Source organism: Callithrix jacchus, chromosome 2 (assembly GCF_049354715.1).
Source record: "Callithrix jacchus isolate 240 chromosome 2, calJac240_pri, whole genome shotgun sequence".
Classification (NCBI taxonomy): domain Eukaryota; kingdom Metazoa; phylum Chordata; class Mammalia; order Primates; family Cebidae; genus Callithrix; species Callithrix jacchus.
In genome coordinates, this window is record NC_133503.1 from 39,318,076 (window position 1) to 39,342,064 (window position 23,989).

A 23,989-nucleotide genomic window follows, 5' to 3' on the forward strand; every position below is an offset into this window, starting at 1 on the left:
TTTCACATACCATGACTTGGAAAGATTAGTCCTTTGGGGTTCCAGCTTAATGTAGTTTAGAGATCCCATAAGACTCCTCATCTTGAGGACATCCTGCTTCTTAATTTCTGTCTTCCTACAATTTATGTCCAAGTTTATGTCAAGTTCAATATTCTGCTTACCTCTCTGGGCTTAGGTTTCCTTCACCATTTGTCCTAGCAGTTCCCCATTATCTTATCAGATATTCAGTGCTTTTAAGATAATTGTTTTAATATTTTATCCAAGAATATTTAGTTGATTTCAGTAGGATGGCTGCTGTAAATAATTTAGGCTGCCATTACCTGATATTTTCTATCATAGAGTTCTATCACCAGCGACTAGCATCTAAGTAAAGTTGAAATGCTTTTATGTATATTTTAAAATATTTGAATTGCTTTTGTTTTGTAAACAATAGTATCTTTACTTTTCCTAAACCTTGATAGGGGGTTTATATCTCTTATTATTAATTTTGGGAAAAATAATTCATAAACTTGATCTATTATGAAATGTTTAGTAATTGAGCCAAGAGAGCACATGCATTCACCTAAAACATTTACCTAATCAAATTTTATTAAAGGTGGTATCTGTGCCTCTACTTGACATAAAACAGTTTCCTTATTTCTCTATTCTAGACATTTTATTTAAAATACATTTTTGAGCATAAGATTTTTAAAATGTTTAGGCAAATAAGATATCCATATCATTAAAAGATATCCAAGGCTGGGTGCGGTGGCTCCCAGCTACTTGGGAGGTTGAGGCACAAGAATCCCTTGAACCAGGGGCAGGTGGAGGTTGCAGTTAGTGGAGATTGCACCACTGCACTCCAGCCTGGGCGACAGAGTGAGACTCTGTTTAAAAAAAAAAAGATATCTAACAATAAACAAGTGAACTATCAGTTATAATATAATCAAATTCAAGCTACAATGGAAATAAATACATGCTATCTAGGAAACTCAGAGGGGAAGCAACTAAGTATGGTAGGGGGTAGGGGGATTGAGGCAGAAAAACCTTCCCATATAGAATGTCACATGTAATTATAGTGTTTCTATTTGTCAATTGTAAAAAATAAAATGACAAAAGAGATTTCATTAAAAAAGCAATAAACACAAAATTTTCAGGAATAACTGCAATGAGAAATATGAAGTAAAAGTATGAAATTTTGTTGAAAAATATTTAAAAATCTTGCATAAATGGAATGGCACAATGTATTTTTAGGTAGAATATTACAAAGGCATATTTTCCACAAACTAGTTGAATTTGGCTCTGTGTCAATAAAAATTTCAGTAAGATGATTTTACTTTGATATGACAACTTTTTTCTAAAATTTATCTCTAAGAATAAGCATGAAGAAAAAAACTGAAAAAGATTTGAAGAGTTTAAAGTGTAGACATTCTGTTATCAGAATTAAATTTGGGGGCTGGGCGTGGTGGCTCACGACTGTGAGGCCAAAGTGGGTGAATCATTTGAGGTCAGAAGTTCGAGACCAGCCCGGCCAACATGGTGAAACCCTGTCTCTACTAAAAAATATAAAAATTAGCTGGGCGTGGGGTTGGGCGTCTGTAGCCCCAGATATTCCAGAGGCTGAGGCAGGAGAATCATTTGAACCAGGGAGGTGGAGGCTGCAGTGAGCCGAGATCATGCCACTGCATTCCAGCCTGGGCAACAGAGTAAGACTCTGTCTCAAAAAAAAAAAAAAAAAAAAAGAAAAGGAAAAGAAAAAAAATTAAATTTTGAGAAGACATTATTAGCAATATTGTGTAGTATCCATTGGACAGGACCAGAGTAGAGGAAATGAGAGATTACTAAAATATACAGGTAAGAAATTATGGATATTTGAATTCACACGAGAGGCAAGGGCTTTAACATTATATAAATGATATAGTTGATAGGGCTTAGTTGCTAAATGTGGGATATACAGTGAAATAATAAACAGATGCTATCAAGGTTCATGGAAACGTTGAGTTCAGTATGCAAAATGTCATGTAAATAGACATAGACAATAGTTGAATTTGTTGATCTGAGTGGAGCTGAATTCTAAATATAGATTTTGATTCATCTGCATAAAGATAATCATTAAAGCTGGATTATGGATAAAGCTATCCATGAACAATGTCTAAAGTGTGAAAAAAGGGACAAGGTCAAAATATTGGGGAACACATTTAAAGGTCTGAGAGAATGAAACTCTACAGTCTGAGAAGCAGTAAGGGATGTAGGGAAAAGAATAGAAAGTGGTCCTTTATGCAAAGCAAAGGAGGAAAGTTTGAAGAAAATCAGTTGATTGAAGTTGTATGATGTCACAGAAGTCAAGTAACAAGTCTCTAAAGTGTTCATTGGACTGGTCACTATGATGTCATGAGCTTTAGTGTCAGCAGTTTCAGAAGTGTGGTTATAGGAGAAGCAGTGAGTTAAAGAGTTAAAGGAGTTAAGAAAGCAGAGACAGAACTATTTAGTATCCCCCAAAAGCAGTTATCCTCAAAATATGGAAAACCACATTGGGATACAGAAAGGTTTCTTGTTAAAGATCAAGGAGGGCTGAGTAAGTTTATATCCCATGGGAAAACGGTGCTAGAGAAGTAGAGGTTGAAGATTAGGACAGCTGAAAATTAAAGGGTCAAAGCTGGGTTTTTGTTTGTTTGTTTTGTTTTGTCTTGTTTTAAACAGGGTTTTACACTGTTTCCCAGGCTAGAGTGCAGTGGTGTGATCACTGCTCACTGCAGCCTCAACCTCCCAGGCTCAAGCCATCCTCCTTCCTCAGCCTCCTGAGTAGCTGGGAATACAAGCATGTGCCACCACACCTGGATAATTTTTAATTTTTTTTGTGAAGATGGAGTCTCACTGTGTTATCCAGGCTGGTCTTGAACTCCTGATCTCAAGTGATCTACCTGCCTTGGCCTCCCAAAGTGCTGGCATTACAGGTGTGAGCCACTGTGCCTGGACTGAGGCTTCTTAAGTGGTGGCAATGAACATATTTCATGAAGTTTTCGGAGATCACAGTTTTCCTTGCTACTTACGGTAGAGATTACTTCAGAATTTTTCTGGATAGAGTAATATTCTATAGCAGTGTAGTATGCTAAGCAAGTGTGGACTGGGAGTCTATACCCCTTATTTATATGTTCTGCATATCCTATTAATAACAGTAATTATCAGGTTATTTTGCCTTGGAACACCTTAGTAAGTCTGGGCATTTACATGCAAAAAATGCTGGGTTTATTCCTCCTATTTTTGTACTTTACAAGTCTGTCGTGGCTCCACAGTGATCTTTGCCTCATAATTGTAAAATGAGATATTAGAACCATCCTTACTTCTCTTAACCATCTACTCCACTGTACAGTTCCTATAATTCCAGAAACATCTCTTTACATCGGTTTATTCTTCTTTAGATGGTTGTGATTAAGAGTATTGTCTTAACCTCTCTGGTGGGTCTACTTCTGTAATAGTTGTGGATCATGAATTTTTTTTTACTCATAATTATCTTTGGCCTCATATAAAGAAAATCCTAAAGACTCCACCAAAACGCTGTTAGAACTAATAAACAAAAGATAAAAAATTAACATACAAAAATCAATAGAATTTCTGAATAATATTGAACTATCTGAAAAAGAAATCAACAAAACAATGCTATTTACAATAGCTATGAGAAAATTAAAATACTTAGGAATAAACTTAACCAAGAGGATGAAAGATCTGAACATTGAAAATATTGATAAAAGAAATTGAAGAAGACACAAATAAATGGAAATATATTCCATGTTGATAGCTTGTAAAGATTAATACTGTTTAAAATGTCCATATTATCCAAAACAATATACAAATTCAGTGTAATTCCTATCAAAATTTTAATGATTTTTTTAACAGAAATGTAAAGTACTTTCCTAAAGTTTGCATGGAACCACAAAATACCCCAAATACTCAAAGCAAATATTGAGCAAAATAAATAAATAAACAAAACAAAACATACAAACAAAGAATAAAGCTGAAGACATCATATTACCTGGCTTCAAAATATACTTCAAAGCTAGAATAATCAAAACAGCATGGTACTGGCATAAAAAACAGACATGTAGACCAATGGAGCAAAATAGAGTGCCCAGAAATAAATCTACAGTCACCGTCTACTGATTTGCAACTAAAGTATCAAGAATATGCAATGGAAAAAGGACAGTCTCTTCAATAAATGGTGTTGGGACAATTGGATATCCAGATGCAGAAAAATGAAACTAGATCCTTATTTCACACTGTATACAAAAGTCAGCTCAAAATAGATTAAAGACTTAAACAGAAGACTTAAAATTGTAAAACTAATAAACAAAAATACAGGGGGAAAGATCCATAACACTGATTTGAGCAATGATTTTTTTTATATGACCCTGAAAGCACAGGCAATAAAAGCAAAAATATACAAATGGATTGCATCAAACTAAAAAACTCCTGCATAGCAAAGGAAACAAGAGTTAAGGGCCAATCCAAAGAATGGGAGAAAATATTTGCAAACCATGCATCTGATAAGGAGTTAACATACTAAATATATAAGGATCTCAAACAACTCAATAGTAAAAAAACAAATAATTTAAAAAATGGGCAAAGAAGGTGAATAGACATTTCTCAAAAGAAGGCATACAAATGACCAACAGGTATACTAAAAAATGCCCAGTGTCATGAATCATCAGAAAAAATGCAAATTAAAACCCCAATGAGATATCACCTCACACCTGGTAGAATGGCCATTATTGAAAGAGGAAGGATAGCAAGTATTGGAGAGGATGTGGAGAAAAGGGAACTTTTGCACACTGTTGGTAGGAATGTAAATTAGTACAGTCATCATAGAAAACAATATGGAGCTTACTCAAAAAATTAAGAATAAAACAACTATCCAGCAATCCCACTACTGGGTATATATCCAAAGGAAATGAAATCAGTATGTCAAAGACCTATCTGCACTCTCATGTTCATTGCAGCATTATTCATAATAGTTAAGAAACAGAATCAATCTAAGTGTCCATAGTGGATGAATAAAGAATATATAAACTATATATACAATGGAATACTATTTAGCCATTAGAAAGAATGAAATTCTGTCATTTGTGACAACATGGATGAATCTGAAGAACATCATGTTTAGTGGAATAAGCCAGACACAGAAAGACAAATATTGCATGATATCATTCATGTGGAATGTAGAAAGGCTGATGTCATAGAAGCAGAGAGTGCAACAGTGATTACCAAACATGGGTAGGGCAGGAGTAAGGAAAAGTGGTTGGGGAGAGGTTGGTCAATGGGTACAAAGTTACAATTAGGAAAAGTAAGTTTGGTGTTCTATTGCACAGTAGAGCGACTATAGTTAAGAATAATGTATATTTCAAAAAAACTATTATAGAAGAGAGGATTTTGAGTGTTCTAATTTCAAATAAATGATAAATGTTTCAGGTAATGGATATGCTAATTACCCTGATTTGATCATTATGCAATGTATATATATATATATAGAAACATCAGATTGTAGCCCATAAATATGTACAAGTATGTGTCAATTAGAATAATAAAAGTAATAAAATGTATAGTTACTTCCAGGGGGGAGAAAATATGGTATATATTCATGGCATACTATATAGCCTTAAAAAAACAAGAAAATCCTGTTATTTATGACAGGAAAAACAAGCAAGATAATCCAATATACCATTTGTTGAAAGGACTTGCTCTTTTTATTGCATTATCTTGACATCTTTGTAAAAAATCAGTTGACCATCAGTATGTGGGCTTCATTCTGGACTCTATTTCATTTCTTTGATCTATATGTTTATCCTTTCACTAAAAGTAGATTGTCTTGATATTGTAGCTTTGTAAGTTTGAAAATCAGCTGTGAAATCCTCCAACCTTGTTCTACTTGTAAAAATGGCTTTGGCTATTTTAGGTCATTTAAAGTTTCATATAAATTTTAGAATCTACTTTTCAATGTCGACAAAGAATTCCACTGGGATTTTTATTAGAAATGTATTTAAAATATCTATCAATTTAGGGGAGATTTGGTATGTTAACAATATTGAGACATCAGATCGTATTAACATATATACCTCCATTTACTTGGGTCTTTAAATAATTCTTTCAGCATGCTCTGTAGTTTTATGTATTTGAAAGTTTTTTGTAACACTATTCTGTATTTTATGGTTTAAAAAATTCTATTGTAAATGGATTTTAAACAGATTTTAAATTTGCAAATAGAGACTATTTCTTCCTTTCCAATATTTGTATTTGTTTATTTATTTTGCCATTACAATGGCTAGGACTTCCAGTACAATATAAATGGAAGTGGTGAGAGCAGACATTCTTGCCTTATCCCTGATCTTAGGAGAAAAGTGTTCCAAATTTTACTATTAAGTATCTGCTAGTCATAGGTTTTTCACAAATGCGTCATTAAGTTGAAGAAGTACCCTTTTCTTTCTAGTTTGCTCAGGGTTTATCATGATACATTGTTTAATTTTGTCAAATGCTTTTTAATATATTGAAATGAGCATATGATTTTCCTTTATTTGACTAATATGTTGGATTACACTAATTGATTTTTGAATGTTGGAAAAAACCTTGCATTCTTAGGGTAAATCCCACTTAGTCATGATGTATTATCTTTTCAAACGTAGTTAGATTTAATTTGTTAATATTTTGGTAAATATTTTTACATCTGTGTTTATGTAGAATATCTGAAAATAATTTTGTAAAGAATATCTTTTCTTCTTGGGGTGTAATGTTTTAATTAGGTTTTAGTATTTCTAACCTAACAAAATGACTTAGGAGGTGTTCCTTCCTCTATTTTCTGAAAAGCTGTGTAATATTGGTGTTATTTCTTCCTTAAGTGAAACATTCTGTGCCAGGGGTTTTCTTTTAGGGAAAGTTTCTAATAATAAATTCAATTTCTTTCATAGACTTTCTATTAAAAATGAAAATATTATTTATATTTTTTCATGCTCTGTCAATTTTGTTAAGTTGTATTTTTTAAATGATTTGTCAATTTCATTCAATTTACCATATTTGTTGGCACAAAGTTGTTAATAATATTCTCTCATCTTTTAATATCTTTGTAATCTGTAGTGATAACATCTCTTTCATTTTTGATTTTGGTGATTTGTGTTCTATCCTCTTTTTCCTTTTCTTTTTCTTTTTTTTTTTTGAGGATCCTCTTTTTTTCTTGGTGACTCTAGCTAAGAATGTATCAATTTTGTTGATTTTTTGCCAGCTTTTGCCTTTGTTGATATGTTTTCTATTGTTTGTCTGTTTTCTATTTCATTATTTCTGCTTTTGTCTGTATTATTTACCTTCTTATATGACTTTGGGTTTACTTTGCTCTCTTTTAGATTTTAAGTGGATTCTTAGGTAACTGATTTTAGACATTTCTTCTAATATAAAAAATTAAAGCCACAAATTTATTAGCATAAACTGCTTCATTTGCATTTTACAAATTTTTATATGTGATGTTTTCATTTTTATTCATTTAAAAGTATGTTCTAATTTCCATTATGATTTATCCTTTCATCCATTCATTACCTAGGAGTGTGTTCAAGTTTACAAATATTTTTGGTTTTACTAGCTATCTTGTTGCTTTTGATTTCTAATCTAATTTTCTTTTGGTCAGAGAATATACTCTGCATGACCTCAGTCTTTTATAATCTGTTTAGACTTGTTTTGTGGCCCAGCCACAGTCTGTCTTGATGAACGTATAAAGTGCAGTTGAAAATAATGTGTATTCTGTAATTGTTGGGTGTAATTATTTATAAATATATATTATTGTTATCCAGATTTTCTGTGTCTTTACTTTTTTGTCTGGTTTTTCTATCAATTGCTCAGAAAGCAGTGTTGAAAATCATCTGTCATCATTGTGTTTATCTCTTTGTATCCATTTTTGCTTCATATAATTCGAGGCCCTGTTATTAGGTACACACATTTATATATTTATTTATATATAAATATATCTAATTGTATATTTATTTATATATAAATATTATATGTATATGTTTATTTATTATAATTTCCTGATTACTGAGCCTTTTATCAGTGTAAAATATCTCTTTGTTGCTGGTTATACTTTTTTCTTTAAGTAGCTTTTGTGTGATATTAACGTGGCCATTCTAGTCTCATGCTTTCTGTTTTCATGGCACATTCCTTTTTTATTTATTTTGCTTTTTGTTGCTTTAAAATATGCCCTTGTAGAAGCATATTGTTGGATCTTGCTGTTTTACCCATTTTGATAATATCTGTCTTTTAATTGAAGTGTTTTAGCCCATTCACATTACTGTAATAATTGATATGTTTAGATTTGTGCCCTTTGATATATTATTTGCTTTCTATTTGTCCCCTCTGATTTTGTTCTTCTGTCCCTCTGATCTAATGTCTTTTAAATTATTTGGGTATTCCTCAGAATCCCTTTTAATTTTTAGATATACCTATTTTTAGATTTTTTAAATTTGCATTTTTAGTGGTTGCTATAAGGATTACAGCATACATACTTAACTTTGCTCAGTCCACTTAGAGTTAATAATGTGCCACCTTTATAAAATATAGAAAAGTTACAACCATACAAGACTGTTTAGTTCTTCCTATACCATTGCTTATGCTATAGTTTTCATTTGTGTTAAGTCTCATACAATGCAAACCTCACAAGACACAGTTGTAATTTTTGTTTAGGCAGTCATTATGTACTTTAGAGAATTAAGAAGGAAAAAATAGTCAATTCTGTTTACCTAGTAATTTACCATTTCCAATGCCTTAATTTTGTTCCTAAAGAGCTGAGTTTCTCCATAACGTCTTTTTCCTTCAACCTGAAAAATTTCATTTAGCACTTTTTGTAATGCATATATGCTGCAGTGATTCATCTTAGTTTTCCTTTAACTGAAGATCTATTTATCTTGCATTTTGAATGATATAGAATTCTGGGGTTTTGACAGATTTTATTTTCTTCCACATTAAAAAAATATTACTCTACTGTCATCTAATGCCCATAGTTTCTGATGAGAAATATATGGTTATTTAAGTCATTATTTCTTGTGTACAATATGATTGTTTTTGTTGCTCTTGCATGGCTGGGGGACACTTATTTTAGATCTTCTACTTATCTTTGGCTTAGAAGTTTGACTATGATGTGCTCATTTATGCTTTTCTTTATTTTTATCCTGTTTCAGGTTGGCTGAGTTTATCAAACATGTAAATGTATATTGTTAACCAAATTTGACAAATTTTTGTTCTTTATATCCTTAAATTTTTTAATCCTAATTTCTCTCTATTCTTTCTGTACTCCAATTGTATACATATGGTACTTTAAAAATATTGTGTGGTTTTATCATAGTAGGGTTAAAGTTTGGTGCTTTTAGACAATACATTTCTTTTATATTCTTGTATATTCTATGTTGTTCCATAGGTCTCTGAGACTCTATTTTATTTCAGTGCTTTTTCTTTTCTGCAGATTGGATCATTTCTATTGATCTGTTTTCAGATTCATTGACTTTTGCCTCTTTTATCTCCATTTTTTGACTAAGTTCAGGCAGTGAGTTTTATTTTCAGAGATTATATTTCTATTGCTAAAATTTCCATTGGCTCTTTTATATTTTGCTTTTTTCTGATAAGATTTCCTTTATTTTCATTTCTCACCAGCATGTTTTCCTTTATCTTATTATTATTATTGTTTTTGAGACAAACTCTCACTCTGTCACCCAGGCTGGAGTGCAGAGGTATGATCTTGTCTCAGTGCAACCTCTGCCTCCCAAGTTCAAGCAATTCTCCTGTCTCAGCCTCCCAAGTAGCTGGAACTACAGGCATGCACCACCACGCCCAGCTAATTTTTGTATTTTTAGTAGAGACAGGGTTTCACCATTTTGGTCAGGCTGGTCCCAAACTCCTGACTTTGTGATCCGCCTGCTTTGGCCTCCCAATGTGCTGGAATAACAGGTGTGAGCCATCGTGCCCGGCCTCCTTTATCTTATTGAATATAACTATAGTAGCTACTTTAAAGTCCTTGTCTGCTAATTCCCACATCTGTGTCATCTCAGGTTTGGATTCTTGATGATCTTTACCTTTAAGAATGCTTCACATTTTTCTGGTATTTCATATTAGGTAATTTTGATTATATTCTGATATTATTAATATCTTATTTTTAAGATTCATCATTCTGTTTGTATTAGTCCTTTCTTGCACTGCTATAAAGAAATACTCAAGACTGGGTAACTTATAAAGAAAAGAAATTTAATTGGCTCACAGTTCTGCAGGCTGTAGGAAGCATGATGCTGGCCATCTGCTTGGCTTCTGGGAAGCCCTCAAGAATTACGGCAGAAGGCAAAGAGGAAGCAGGCTCATCTTACATGGCTGGAGCAGGAGCAAGGGAGGGGGCAATTGCTACACACTTTTAAACACCCAGATCTCAAGAGATCTCTCTCACCGTTATGCGAATACCACCAAGGAAGAAACCTGCCCCATGATCTAATCACCTCGCACCAGGCCCTGCCTCCAAAATTGGGGATTACAACGTGACATGAGCTTTGAGCGGGGAAACAGATCCAAACCATGTCAGTCTGCCACTGCCCCTGCCCCTCGCCCCCCAAAATCTCATGATGTTCTTACATTGCAAAATACAATCTTCCCTTCCCAACAGTCCCTCAAAGTCTTAACTCATTCCAGCATTAAGTCAAAAGTCTCTTCCACCTATGAACCTGTAAAATAAAAAATTAGTTACTCCCAATATACAGTGGAAGTACAGGCACTGGGTACATATTCCTGTTCCAAAAGGGAGAAATCAGCCAAAAGAAAGGGCTACAGACCCCATGCACGTCCAAACCCAAGGCCTTGGGAAGCTTCACTCCTGTGGCTTTGTGGAGTTCAGCCCCTGCAGCTGCTCTCATGGGCTGGTGTTGAGTGCCTGTGGCTTTTTTATTCACAGGGTGCTGGCTGCTGATGGATTCCCATTTTGGAGTCTTGAGAGTGGTGGCCCTCTTCTCATAGCTCCACTAGGCAATGCCCTGGTGGGGACTCGGTGTGGGGACTCCAACCCCATATTTCCTCTCAGCACTGCCTTAGTAGAGGTTCTCTATGACGGCTCCACTCCTGCAGCAGGCTCTGCCTCGACATTCAGGCTTTTCCATACATCCTCTGAAATCTAGATAGAGGTGCCCAAGGCTTAACTCTTGCATTCTGTGTACCCATAGACTTGACACCATGTGGAAGCCACCAAGGCTTACAGCTTGCACCCTCTGAAGCCGTGGCTTGAGGTATACCTGGGTCCCTTTTAGCTATGGCTGGAGCTGGAGCATCTGGGATGCAGGGAGCAGTGCCGTGAGGCTGTGCAGGGTGGCAGGGCCCTTGGCCTGGCCCACCAAACCATTCTTTCTTCCTAGGCCTGAGATTCAAGGGGCTGATGCAAAGGTCTCTGAAATGGCTGGGAGGCCTTTTTTCCATTGTCTTGGGTATCAGCACTTGACTCCTTTTTACTTATGCAGATTTTTCCAGCCTACTTGGATTCCTCCTCTGAAAAGAGCTTTTCTTTTCTACCACATGGCCAGGATGCAAATTTTCCAAACTTCTATGCTCTGCTTCTCCTTTAAGTTCTGATTTTAGGTCATTTCTTTGCTCACACATATGAGCATAGGCTGTTAGAAGTAGTCATGCCACATCTTGAACACATTGCTGCTTAGAAATTTCTTCTGCCAGAGGTGGATCAACTGAGGTCAGGAGTTCAAGACCAGCCTGGTCAACATGGTGAAACCCCATCTCTACTAAAAATACAACAAATTAGCCAGGTATGGTGGCTGGCACCTGTAATCCCAGTTTTTTGGGAGGCTGAGGCATGAGAATCTCTTGAATCTGGGAGGCAGAGGTTGCAGTGAGCCAAGGTTGCCCCACTGGACTCCAGCCTGGGCAAGAAGAGTGAAACTCTATCTCAAAAAAAAAAAAGAAAAGAAATTTCTTCTGCCCTATACCCTAACTCTCTAAAGGTCACTCTCAAGTTCAAAGTTCCACAGATCCCTACAGCAGAGGCACAATACAGCCAGACTCTTTGCTAAAGGATAGGGAAAGTGACCTTTGCTCCGGTTCCCAATAAGTCCCTCATCTCCATCTGAGACCTCCTCAGCCTGAACTTCTTTTTCTATTTCAGTATCAGCACTTTGGTCACAGACATTCAAATAGTCTCTAGGAAGTTCCAAGCTCTCCCTCATCTTTCTGTCTTCTTCTGAGCCCTCTACACGATTCCAACCTGTGCCTGTTACCCAGTTTCAAAGTCACTTTCACATTTTCAGGATCTTTGTAGCAATGCCCTACTCTCGGTATCAATTTTCTGTATTAGTCTGTTCTCACACTGCTATAAAAATACCTGAGACTGGGTAATTTAGAAAGAAAAGAGGTTTAATTGGCTCGCATTTCTGCATGCTGTACAGGAAGCATGATGCTGGCCATCTGCTTGGCTTCTGGGGAGGCCTCAGGAAACTTAACAATCATGGTGGAAGGCAAAGGGAAAGCAGGCTTGTCTTACGTGACAGGTGCAAGAGAGAGAAAAGGGGGAGGTGGTACACACTTTTAAACAACAAGATCTCATGAGAACTCTCTCACTATTATGAGAACAGCACTAAGGGGGAAATCTACCCCCATGATTCAATCACCTCTCACCAGGCCCCACCTCCAACACTGGAGATTACAATTTGACATGAGATTTGGGCAGGGACACAGATCCAAACCATATCACTGTTATATTCCTATAAAGAGTCTTGACGTTTTTTGTTTTAGTAGAGAATAAACTTCATTAGACTAAAAATGCAAAATCTCTCTTGCTTCTGCTGGGTAGCAGTTCAAACTTCAGTTTAGTTCTTTTAGCTTTAGCCTTTGCTCTTTATACGTGATTCAGGGGACAGCAGAGATGTGGGAAGAATTTAGTCATAGAATTCAGGGGCTCACCTTCTTTTGTTCTGTGCACTCAAGGATTCCCTACCCCTCTCAGTTGTGGATTACAGTGCTGTTGCTCCTGGCTCCTTCCCCTTGTCCCTCAAGTTGGAGAAACTAGGGATTATCTGTCAGAGTTTTAGCTTCTTCATGGTATGTCACAACCTTGATCTGCCATTAGGGCAAAGCAACAAAAACAGGAAACTCACTTCATGCTGATTCCTTTCTCCAAGTTTTAGCACCCTCCTCCCCAAAAACTGCCTGCTTTTGTTTATTCTCCAGAGCCCTCAGATATTTACTTTATGTATTTTGGCCAGAGGTAACAGTTGTTATCTCTGGAAGGGGCTGTTTATTATGAGCTTACTTAGATTTACTAGACTGAGCCTTAGACATTGTGTTTTGAAATTTTTGCTTAAACATTATATTTATCCAAGAATTAAATGTAATATTTATTTTATTTTTTCTTCAGCTTTTAAGTTCTGAGGTACATGTGCAAGTTGTGTAGGTTTGTTGCACAGGTAAATGTGTGCCATGGTGGTTTGCTGCACAGATCAACCCATCACCTAGGTATTAAGCCTAGCATCCATTAGGTATTCTTACTGATGCTCTCCCTCCCATTGCTCCCCAGTGCATGTTGTTCTCCATATGTCCATGTGTACTATCATTCAGCTCCCACACGTAAGTGGGAACATGTAGTGTTTGGTTTTCTGTTCCAGCATTATTATGCTGAGGATAATGGCTTCCAGCTTCATCCATGTCCCTGCAAAGGATGAGATCTTGTTCCTTTCAATGGATGCATAGTATTCCATGGTTCATATGTACCACATTTTCTTTATCCAGTCTATCATCGATGGCCATTTGGGTTGGTCCCATGTCTTTGCTATTGTGAATACTGCTGCAATGAACATACACATGCATGTATTTTTATAATAGAATGATTTATATTCCTTTGGAATTGCTGGGTCAAATGGTATTTCTGTCTCTAGATCTTTGAGGAATCACCATACTGTCTTCCACAATGATTGAATTAATGTACACTCCTGCCAACAATGTAAAAGTGTTCCTTTTTTCCATCTGTTTTTTCTGGACTTTTTAATAATTGCCATTCTGACTGATATGAAAAGATATCTCATTGTGGTTTTGATTTGCATTTCTCTTATTATCAGTGATGTTCAGTTTTTTTCCCACATGTTTCTTGGCCACATTAATGTCTTCTTTTGAGAAGTGTCTGTTGATGTGCCTTGCCCACTTTTTAATGGGCTTGTTTTTTTCTTGTAAATTTGTTTAAGTTCCTTGTAATCTCTGGGTATTAGACCTTTGTCAGATGGATGGACTACAAAATTTTTCTCCCATTCTGTAGGTTGTCTGTTCACTCTGATGATAGTTTTTTTGGTTGTGCAGAAAAGCTCTTTAATTTAATTAGATCCCATTTGTCAATTTTGCTTTTGTTGAAATTGCTTAGGCACTTTTTCATGAAATCTTTGCCCATGCCTGTGTCCTGAATGGCATGACCTAGATTTTCTTCTAGGGTTTTTGTGGTTTTATACTTTTATGAATTAATCTTTAATTCTTCTTGAGTTAATTTTTATATAGGATGTAAGAAAGGGGTCCAGTTTCGATTTTCTGTATATGGCTAGCCAATTCTCCCAGCGCCATTTATTAAATAGGGAATCTTTTCCCCATTGCTTGTTTTCGTCAGGTTTGTTTAAGATCACATGGTTGTAGGCGTGCAGTGTTATTTCTGAGTTCTCTATTCTGTTCCATTGGTCTTTGTGTCTGTTTTTGTACCAGTACCATGCTGTTTTGGTTACTGTAGCCTTGTGGTATATATGAAGTCAAGTAGCATGATGTCTCCAACTTTGTTCTTTTTGCTTAATATTGTCTTGGCTATAAAGGCTTTTTCTTGGTTCCATATTAATATAGTTTGGCTGCATCCCCACCCAAATCTCACCTTGCATTGTAGTTCCCATAGGCTTGTTGCACAGGTAAATGTGTGGAAGGGAGGTAATTGAATCCTGGGGCTGGTTATCCCATGCTGTTCTCATGATAGTGAGTGAGTTCTCACAAGATCTGATGATTTTATAAGGGGCTTTTCCCTTTTCCCTTGGAACTTCTCCTTCCTGCCACCATGTGAAGAAAGACGTGTTTGCTTTCTTTTCTGCCATAATTTTAAGTTTCCTAGGGTCTCCCCAGCCATGCTGAACTGTGAGTCAATTAAACATCTTCTTTTATAAATTACCCAGTCTCAGGCAGTTCTTTATAGCAGTGTGAGAACAGACTAATACACATATGAATTTTAACACCATTTTTTTGAAATCTGTGATGACTGTCAATGGAAGTTTAATGGGAGTACCATTGAATCTATAAATTACTTTGAGCAGTATGGCTACAATATTGATTCTTTCTATCCATAAGCATGTAATGTTTCTCCATTTGTTTGTGTCCACTGTGATTTATTTGAGCAGTGGTTTGTCGTCGTCCTTAAAGAGGTCCTTCATTTCCCTGTTAGCTGTATTCGTATGTATTTTATTCTCTTTGTAGCAGTTGTGAATGGGAGTTCATTCATAGTTTGGCTCTGTGATTGCCTGTTGTTTGTGTATTGGAATGCTAGCAATTTTTGTACATTGATTTTGTATCCTGAGACTTTGCTGAAGTTGCTTATCGGCTTAAGAAGCTCTTGGGCTGAGACGATGTTTTCTGAAAATAGGTTCATGTCATCTGCAAACAAAGATAATTTGATTTTCTCTCTTCCTATTTGAATACCTTTATTTCTTTCTCTTGCCTAATTGCCCTAGCCAGAACTTCCAATACTATGTTGAATAAGAGTGATGAAAGAGGTCATCCTTGTCTTGTGCTGGTTTTCAAGGGGAATGCTTCTAGGTTTTGCCCATTCAGTATGATATTGGCTGTGGGTTTGTCATAAGGCTCTTATTAGTTTGAGGTATGTTCCTCAACAACCTAGTTTGTTGAGGATTTTTAACATGAAGGGATGTTGAATTTTATCGAAGGCCTTTCTGCATCTATTGAGATAATAATGTGGGGTTTGTCTATTGTTCTGTTTATGTGATGAGTTACATTTATTGATTTCTGTATTTATTGATTTCTGTATGTTCATCCCAGGGATGAAGCCTACTTGGTCATGATGGATAAGCTTTTAATGTGCTACTGGATTTGGTTTGCCAGTATCTTCGTAAGGATTTTTGCATTGATGCTCATCAGGGATATCAGCCCGAAGTTTTTTTTGTTATTGTTGTGTCTCTGCCAGGTGTTGGTATCAGGGTGATGCTGGCCTTATAAATGAGTTAGGGAGGAGTCTCTCCTTTCCCATTGTTTGGAATAGCTTCAGAAGAATTGGAACCGGCTCCTCTTTGTACCTCTGGTAGAATTCAGCTATAAATCTGTCTGGTCCTACCTAGGCTTTTTTTGGTTGGTGGGCTATTTATTATTGCTTCAATTTTAAATTTAATATTTTAAAATCTTGAGTTAAATGGTTGAATGAATGTGTGGAGAGTTAGATATCAATGAATATCATCAGCGCATATTTTTAAAGGTATAAACTTTAACCCTGCTGGATATAGGATAAAATTTACATGAAAACACTATATTGAATCAGTCAATTTAAGTAAAATAAATTCAAGGAAGTGGTCTGAATTTCTCAGTTAGCATTTAGATATTTATGGGAGTCACATAAAATAAATTATAAATGTGACTAAGGGCTTTTTATTAAGGAAAATGAAATATTGCTGTAGACATGATTCTGTGTGTTTCTTTACTACACTATGAGCTAAGAATTTTGTAGGCAAATCCTAAGTATATAAATTGGCTTATTGATTACTGATTGGGAATATAAATAGATACAAAAATTTGGGGAAGCATTTTGGCATGTCTACCTAAAATTTAAATATGCAAGCACTAGTCCCTCCTTACCTACAGTTTCACTTTCAGCAGTTGTGGAAAACAGTTGAGCACAGTGCAGTAAGATAGATAGAGAGAGACCACATTCATATAACTCTTATTATCATAAATTGTATAATTGTCCTAATTTATTTTTAGTTATTGTTGGTAATCTTTTACTGTGTCTAATTTATAAGTTAAACTTTATCATGGGTACGTGTATGTATAGGAAAAAACATGGTATATATAGAATTCAGTATTACCCTTGGTTTCAAGCATTCAATGAGGATCTTAGAAAGTATCCTCTGTGAAAAAGGAGGGACTATTGTACTTTTATGAAAGCACTTCCCAGAATAAACACACAGACATATACATGCACACACTTTCACAAATACACTTAAACATTCAATCATGAAGTAAAAATTAATTATGAAATATCTAGACAATGAATATTATGTAGTTTTTTTTGGAAAGAAGCAGAATTACATCTACTGATGTGAAAGGATGTTCATCATATATATTAAGTAAAAATTAGGTTCATCAGATATGTAAAGTAAAAAAAGTCACAAATTAAGAGAAAGTGTTGATTGATTTGAGAGTTTGTATTTTTTTCCCTATTTTGTGCTGAAAAGCTGAAATTGGCATCAACCAAGGCATATTGTTATATATGCATCAAGCTAAATAATTTTTCGATCTTTAAGACTATTAATAAGTGATGCTGTATAAATAGAATCAGTGCCAGATTTTTTGTTTCAATTCTATCAGCCAAGTATAGTATGCTTTCTTTGGTTGTGATAGAAAAAAGAGAAAAAAAAAACGCGGAAGCAAAAAGTAAAATTGTACAATAGTGTGTAAAGTGTGGTTACATTTTGGTAAAATGTATTGGTGTGTATATCTATATAGCATAGTCAAAATGCTGGAGTGATATATAATTATCTGTTACTGGTTTAGTCTACAAGGGAATTAGTTTTTAAAGAACTTTCATTTTCATTGCTTTTAACAATTCTGCACAAATTTAATTTGGTATAAGAAATATATATTTTAAATGTTATTGAACCTACTTAAAATAAAGTAGAGATAAATAAGTAAATAAATCATAGGAAGTTCACAGTCTGACTTTATCAGGATTGTTGCTATTTTCTTAACAGGTCATCAAACATTATCACCGACCCTTGGAAAGAATGACTTTTTATAATTTGAAAATCTCGTTTATTCTTCAACTCCTGCTGGCTTTAAAAGCACTAAATCCACATATCCTAGGAGGCATGACTGTCCAATATATCCTATGTGTACATTGATTTATGAACAATAAATGTTTCATACACAGTTGAAATTTTAAATGAGCTTATGATAATTGGGTCAGAGGAATACTAGTCCAGCTTGAGAGTACTGCAAAAAACCAATCACAGAAGGCTATGATGAAATTTTAATTATAAAGGATATTGAATATCCTAGAGTGACAACTCTGCTATAATAGATGTAACACTGAATTGGAAAGAGAGAAAGTGAGATTTTTACCTATTTCTGTTTGAAGTCAACTTTCTGTTTCTAGCAAATTATCAAACCATTCTGTTTTAATTTTTATATCTTAAAATTACCATTCCAGTGTCTTTGATTCACTGGGTTTATTAGAAAATTGGCCAATAAATATATAATAGATATAGAAAAGTCTGCCTGGGCATGGTGGCTCACATCTGTAATAATAGTGTATTGATTGTTATCATTGTTCTATTTTATTATTAGCTATTGTTGTTAATCTTTTACTGTGCATAATTTATAAATTAAACTTCATCATGGGTGTGTATGTATAGGAAAAATGTGGTATACATAATATTCAATATTATCCCTGGTTTGGGACATTCAGTAGGGGTCTGAAGGTGGGTGAGGTGAGCCTATTCTGGGAGGCTGAAGTGGGCAGATTGCTTGAGCCCAGGAGTTCAGGACCAGCCTAGGCAATATGGTGAAATGCTGTCTCTACAAAAAATGCAAAAATTATCTGGGCGTGGTAGTGCATGACTGTAGTCCCAGCTACCCAGGAGGCTGAGGTGGGAGCATCACTGAGCCCAGTGGTTGAGGCTACAGTAAACTGTGATCATGCTACTGCACTCCAGGGGGACGACTGAGTGGGATCCTGTCTCAAAAAAAGTCACAAATTAAGATAAAGTGTCGACTGATCTGAGAGTTTGCGTATTTTTTTTTCTATTTTGTGCTGAAAAGCTGAAGTTGGCATCAACCAAGGCATATTGTTACATATGCATCAAACTAAATAATTTTAAGATTTTTAAGACCATTAATTCACAGATGCTGTATAAATAGAATCAGTACTAGATTTTTTGTTTCAATTCTACCAGCCAAGTATAGTATGCTTTCCTTGCTTGTGATAGAAAAAAGAAAAAACACAGAAGCAAAATTGAAGAATTTGTAAATCATTTCTAAATAACTTTAATAAAATGAGCTTTGAAAGGGAAAAATTTTAAATAAGATCTCATCAAAATGCCTTAAAGTGTATTTTAATATTCAGTAAAAATAGTGTATATTGACATGACTAATTTAGAGAATTTATATTTTACCCACATTATGATGTATTATGCCTGTAACTGCTAAAGGAATTATGTAACAAAATCTATCAAAGAATACACCAGTGGGATTTATATCAGAAAAATCAAAGCAATTTGTAAAGCACCATTACTTAGGCAGAATATCGTAGGTAGGAGGAAGACGGTACTGAAAGAAGTTGGGATATGAAGTATAAATCTATTTTGCATCATGATTTTGCTAATTCTGGCCATTTATTATAAAAACATGTACAGAAGATTCTTTTGCAATTTCTAAAAGAGAAAGAAACTTGTAGTTTGTGAGAACAATAGTATTCCTTGTGAAATACTTAGATATTAATAGCTTGAGACTGATAATATGACTCTTAAGTTAGGGGTTGCATGTGTAGTGGTCAGGTGTTATTTCAGAATCTCAAGAAACAGAACCATGGTAAAAAGAAGCTTCCTGGAGCTTTTGATAAATTCTTTCACCTTTTTGGGACCCATTTTCTTCATCAATATCAACCTCATTGGGGTCCTTTGAGGAGTACAGAGGTTAGATATATGCTGAAATAATATGCCAACTCTTAAGTGCTACGGCATTAGGATGCAAGGGGGCTAGTGCCCAAAAAGTCAATAATTACTTGATACTCTATGTATCTGAATGGATAATTTTGAGAAGTAATCCTTCTGACACAGAGGTGCAGGTTTGTTAGTTTGTTCCAGCAGCAAACATAATGGGTACAGAAAAGAGAAACTGTGGCCTGCATATAGACTGAGCTTAGGAAAACAGTTGGAAAACAGTTCAAATTCAAGGTACTTCAACAATATCTAACATGTTTTTGAAATGTATTTTTTAAACCGCTATCCAAATCAATGAATGCTTTGGCTAAAATCTACTTGGAAACGAGGGTGTTCTTTAGTGCCAAATACCCATTTTATTTTGGTCTGTGGCTAAAATCTGAAGAGTTACAGAAGAGAAATGGGAACAAACAAGGTTTTCTATTAAAATAAGAGGTCCCAAGTGATGAATGGAAACTTGGAACAGGTTTAATGGCATCTATAAGCCAGAAATTAGCTGCAGTGCACACTCATGAATCTTGGAGCATATCTTGAGTTTCAGATAGAAAATTGCTACTAAGTTTAGTGAATTAGAAACATAGCGTAACCTAGGAAGTTGCAATTCTTGTCCCAAAAATGCTCAACTTGCTGTTGGACTGGCATGGACACTTGGTACCTCCTTGTTTTGAGTCATTAATAAAGTGTTGAATGGGATAAGACTTAGAGTGGATCCCTGTAGTCCCCCATTAGAATTCTCCTTTTAAGTTAAAGTATTCCATTAATAAATACTTTTTGGCACGTTATTTAAGCAATTAAAAAATCACCTAACTACACTGTCTTGCAGCTGCCTTTCTTTCTTTATCTCGTTCACATGAGTATATTGAGAAACTTTGTTTAATGTCTCCATGAATTCTAGATGAACTGTTCCTGCAGCATTTCTTTTTTTTTTTAATTTTCTTTTGATATTATTGCATTTATTTTGGCAGTGATTCTAGCAACTAAAATCTAAAATGCCCATATGAAAAACAACCTTAAGTCTATGTGGTTAGTTTGAAGTTACCGGTTTTTCATTACTGTTTCTAGTCCTTAGTATGAATGCCTTCATTTCTAAGCATTCATAAACAATCACTTTAGTAATATTAGAGTTTTGAAGGAATTTGTATCAAGCTCAATGGCACTTTTTAAAAGATAGGAAATTGGGTTCCCTAGTCACATCTGTAAGTCCTTCAGTGCCTTGGAATATCATTTATTTGGCCCCAGATACTTACATCACTTTTACATCTCCTATCTCTTTATGGAGCTTGAGGCTCAAGTTTCATGTAACCATTTTCTTCAATGAAAAAGAATTAAAGAATTTTATAGTTTAAAAATACTTTAATACTCTATGATTCTTGTTAGGCCATCTCAGTTGAGAATACTTATAGAGAAGTAAAGCTCCCCCAATACTGACTAGTTTGATTTTATCTGTTAATATTATACAATCTACCCTAAACCTTTAGCCTGTCTCTCTCTTTTTATTGTTACTCATCCAAAGATGGCTTGAATCTCTTTGTTTATTTATTTTATTTTACTTTTTATTTTTTTGAGATGGAGTCTCACTTTGTTGCCCAGGCTGGAGTGCAATGGTGCCATCTCGGCTCACTGTAACCTCTGCCTCCCAGGTTCAAATGATTCTCCTGCCTCAGCCTTCCAAGTAGCTGGGATTACAGGCTCATGCCACTGTGGCCAGCTAATTTTTGTATTTTTATTAGGGACAGGGTTTCACCATCTTGGCCAGGCTGGTTTCAAACTCCTGACCTCATGATCCACCCGCCTCAGACTCCCAAAGTGCTGGGATTACAGTGGTGAGCCACCATTCCCGGCTCTCTTTGTTTATTTTAAGCAATTTTCAGACACCTCAGCCAACTATCAATAATATATTAGTTTTTCAGAACTAAAAACTTAGAGGATCTCCCCCTAAAAGCCAATTGTTAATGCCAAATATTTGATTGATATATTTCTTCTGGAAGAAGAGATGTGAAAAGTTTATCCATCAAAACTTTTGTCATCTTCCCATCCACTGAATGTTTTATCTGTAAATAATGCTATAATCATATTGGAAAGTATTTCCCTTCTGGGGATACATGAAGATCAGGAATCCTATTTGTTTTTTAACAAGATGGCATTTTTAAAAACTACTTTGGACAACACTAAACATTAGAGGTGACCATTTGTCTCTCTATTTTATTATATAACTTGGGCTCACTTTGTAGAGCAACATAAATACATAAATTAAAACATGAAAACTAGATCCTTCCCTATTTGACAGATACTCTCCTAATTCACATAAATTATTCTTTCTCTATTATTAGCACCATTACAGACCATTTTACTTTTGGCCACAGGACAAAAATACATGCTCATTAGTTTGATCAGCTTTGGGGCTGGTCATTATAAGAGTATCTGTCAAATAGGGAAGGATCTAGTTGTATTGTAATTGGTTTTGCTCCTATGCCCTGTGATCTCATGATAGATGTATTTAACAAACATAATTAAGAGAGACAACTGAGGGATACTATTTCAAAGTTCTTGTCTAGCATAGGGCTAAACGAACATAATGTCCTATCCAATCATGTCACTTTTCTTGTTAGTTATTAGCAAGGAACATGTTTATTTTATATTTTGTAATTTTAATATAAAGTAGAAAAAGTATTATATTATTTTTTTGGCAGGGCCTTTCTTAGGGTCCAAAAACTTTATCAGTGGGATTCAGTTCTCCGGGTTTGAAATACTTTGTTTCATATCTTCATTTGACAATTTTACTATGTAAAATCATTTCAGATTCTCAACCTCCTCTCCATAAGATATGCCCTATATCTATACAGAAAAGGGCTATAGCAGCTTTTCTTGAATTTACTAAAAATAAGATCTGAAGAAAATGAAGCGATAAACATTTATTGAAAGTCTATAAGGGTTTCTACATTGTGAAGGAGACAGAAATATAAGACATGTCTCCTGTTTTTAGGTTGCTTATAATTAAAGAGATGTTAAAGTATTTGGATGAATTAAAAAATGGCACATGTCAGCTTACAGAGATATGCTGGAGACTGTGAAAATGAAAAAAAAACACATGTTTAGAATAGACACTGTTTCATGGATTAGGTAGGTTTTCACCTGGACTTGAAATGTATATAAGATTTTTTTTTTTTGAGACGGAGTTTCGCTTTTGTTGCCCAGATTGGAGTACAATGGCGCAATCTTGGCTCACTGCAGCCTCGCCTCCCAGGTTCAAGTGATTCTCCTGCCTCAGCCTCCTGATTAGCTGGGATTACAGGCAGGGGCCACCATACCTGGTTAATTTTGTATTTTTAGTAGAGACTGGGTTTCTCTGTTTGTCAGGCTGGTCTCAAACTCCCGACCTGAGGTGATCCGTCTGCCTCGGCCTCCCAAAGTTCTGGCATTACAGGTGTGAGCCATATATAAGATTTTAAAAGGAAGAGAGAAAATAAGATGCTGTTTGTATTAGAATTACACGGGTAAATTTGTAAATTTAGTTCTTTTCAAAGAACATTAATTGAGCACCTGTGCTAAGCTCCATACTGGGTGCTATAGATTACAGGAACTAACTTCATAGTCTATTGCTAAAGTATTTCTGTGTATCCTAAAAAGGTAAATCTCTTGTGAGGAAACAAATCCCTTGAAGGAGTTCTCATAACAGAAGCCCCATTTCCTTGGTGATATAAAAAGGGGCTGTTTTTTTCTCAAAATGTGATATAGTTCCAGAAGTAATTGGGAAAGCTTAACTTTGTTGCATACTCATCTTCCCTATCATTGTTGATTTCCTATATGGCCTAGTTACACGTGCTTATCTGTGTTTGATAGCTAAAGGGCGGTGCTACATGTAAGGCTGCCAACTAAGGTGTTATCCGATGATGATATATTGTTGCATTTCATGACAACAGCAACAACAACAATAATATACTTATTAGTCACTGTGCAAATTGCTTTACATACATTTTCTCATGTAATCATAATAATAACCCTAAGAGTGTTGCTTACTATTGTTTTCCTTAATTAAAATGAATAAAATGAAGCTTAGG

General features: G+C 35.1%; 1 protein-coding gene across 22 annotated transcripts in view; it reads left to right on the top strand.

Moving 5' to 3' along the window:
* The window catches only part of LOC100398424 (protocadherin alpha-C2), a 211,453-nt gene that overhangs the window by 138,777 nt on the left and 48,687 nt on the right, over positions 1-23,989 (top strand). Inside the window, exon 2 of one of the 22 annotated variants that reach the window (XM_054252558.2) lies at positions 17,964-18,246. The exons of the other annotated variants lie outside the window; for them this stretch is intronic. Within the exon in view, the coding sequence (XP_054108533.1) occupies positions 17,964-18,113 (150 nt within the window). The 3' untranslated portion in view covers positions 18,114-18,246. Of the gene's footprint in view, positions 1-17,963; positions 18,247-23,989 lie in introns of those variants that run through there. 22 annotated transcript variants of the gene reach the window in all.